This window comes from Phanerochaete carnosa (assembly GCF_000300595.1).
Source record: "Phanerochaete carnosa HHB-10118-sp unplaced genomic scaffold PHACAscaffold_12, whole genome shotgun sequence".
NCBI lineage: Eukaryota > Fungi > Basidiomycota > Agaricomycetes > Polyporales > Phanerochaetaceae > Phanerochaete > Phanerochaete carnosa.
In genome coordinates, this window is record NW_006767639.1 from 680,053 (window position 1) to 682,167 (window position 2,115).

The window sequence follows — 2,115 nt, forward strand, 5'->3', positions numbered from 1 at the left end:
CGACTGCGCAAGGCATCTCAAGGCTCGGTCTAGCACAATTTGTTAACAGCCTAGTAAGTGAGGCGCTGTGAGAAGCGGATTGAGCATGCGCCCGGGCCGTCTAGAGCGAGGCCAGACTCAAGACTGTCCAAGTGGGGTCTGTGCTCGCGCCTAGTGGCTTTTTTTTCGGCCTGGTCGGAACTCGGAGAAAGGTACAAAATTCCCGAAGTTGGTATGCCGGAAAACTGTTAAGGCGCGTCAGGTAGCTTAAACTTCAGTCAAGAAGAAGAAAAAAGCTTAAGGCTGGACGTGCTGTATCGTGAGGCTCGACATCTGAAGTCTGGGTATGATATTCAGTAGTCTCGGTTCCAGACTCTCATGAGGGCTTTCGGAGTTTGACATTTCCTTTGATAGAGCAAGCTCTGCAGCGGGATTTCCAAAGTCCGCTGATGAACCATTACAAATGGTTTGTTACCGCTGCACCCGCTTGCTCAGCGTCCTGGAACCGAGACTAGATATTCAGAAGCCACAGCCTTCGCAGGTTCTCATGGAGGACTCATGGAGGATTTGAGGACAAAGAGCACGGCAAGGGGTATGCAGGGTCATTCTGGGGAACCCAGGGTCACAGGCATGCAGGCGCCGCTGGGGGACGAGCCGCGCCTTTCAAGTTGACCCCTACCGCGACGGAGGACGCGCGCTGTGATACTGAAACTTGTGTGTTCTTGTCGACGGCTATCACGGCTCGCAGCTCGCTCCTATTGGATGTACCCTCGGCACCTGGGACCAAGGCATGAGGTGAGTTTACGTGTCGCGAACTTGTGTGTAACATCCGAGTTGACCTTCGCCTCTGCGAGATGTATTCGTGTTTCTTTGATAGCCTCGAGTGGCGAGCGCACAGTGTGATGTTGCGCCTTTCTATTACGAATACGGACGAACCGAACGCTCCCCCATGCGCTGTAGCATCGCAAAAATGTTCAGCTTCCTATGCCAACTCAGACGCGCCATCCTCCGCTTCTCCACAAGAGCGGCACTTAATTGTCTATGAAAATCTTTTTTAAAGCATGCACTACCGCCAGCTCACGAAGCAGCTCCTCGAGGTATCGGCTCATGCCATCGTTCCGTACCGGATACCCATACGTGAGTACGATGACAAGCTGCACCCGCTCGCGACTAACTTCATATTGGCGCATACATAGACTTTTCAGTCTGCGGCAGATTATGTCCGTATGTAAGACATGGTCTCTTTGCAGCACTTTGTGCGCTGATTGCGTCGGCCTGGCCGCCGCCTCGTCGAGCGCACCAGCCTCCTCGTCTGCAGCTCTCGTTGAGTTCCTCATTACCGCTGACATAGTAGTTTAGAAAAGACGAAGGACCAAACGCAGGTACCAGCAGTACTGAGGTGTATGCAGGATCCCGGATGGCGGCGGAGGCCACCTGAGGGCGGCGTGCGAACGCCGGCGCCGGTGCTCATGGCCCTATGCCATCACGCATCTCATAGCAACCTTCCCGCCCAGTCGAAAATGCGAGGTGGATCTGCGGCCTTGCTCGACGTATATAAGTCGAATCAGCTGGGACTGTCGCTGCATCAGCCACGAAGAAGGGATCTCTCTTGACAGCTTGGCACTTACACTTGGCAGCCTTCTGAAATCATGGTGCATCTCGCAGGCTTGAAGCTCGCGCTTTTGTTCGGTACCCTCAGCGGCACGTACGCCGCTGGGCTCGTGAAGCTGCCTGTCCGCGCGTCGGTGTAGGTGTCTTGCTTGTCATAGCTGTTCGTTGCGCTAACACGACCATATACTAGGGCGAGCCCCTCAGCACCTCTGGGCAACAAGATCTCCAAGTTAACTGTATCCGGTGCCCATGTTCTGTGGCTGTAGAAGAGGAATGCCGCGCTTACCACGTGCACTGCAGTCACGACTGGGAACGACCAGACGTTCGACAATGTGCTCGTCGACACGGGAAGCTCCTTGCTCTGGGTCGGCGCCTCGAGCCCGTACGTCCCGGGTCCCAACTCGAAAGAGTGAGTCGACGGCAGCTGTACATCCCGCTCTGCACTTACCACGACTGTATTTGGCAGTACCGGCGAGACATTTGGCGTTGAGTACGACGAGGGCAGCGCGACCGGCCTGGTGTACA

At 55.3% G+C, this 2,115-nt stretch overlaps 1 protein-coding gene across 1 annotated transcript in view; it reads left to right on the top strand.

The window, feature by feature from the left end:
• Positions 1 to 946: 946 nt before the first annotated feature.
• Positions 947 to 2,115, top strand: part of PHACADRAFT_264694 (uncharacterized protein) — a 3,070-nt gene continuing 1,901 nt past the window's right edge. The window contains exons 1-4 of the mRNA XM_007401263.1: positions 947 to 1,116; positions 1,176 to 1,726; positions 1,781 to 1,833; positions 1,891 to 1,999. Coding sequence (XP_007401325.1) covers positions 1,629 to 1,726; positions 1,781 to 1,833; positions 1,891 to 1,999 — 260 coding nt within the window. The 5' untranslated portion in view covers positions 947 to 1,116; positions 1,176 to 1,628. The remainder of the gene's footprint in view (positions 1,117 to 1,175; positions 1,727 to 1,780; positions 1,834 to 1,890; positions 2,000 to 2,115) is intronic.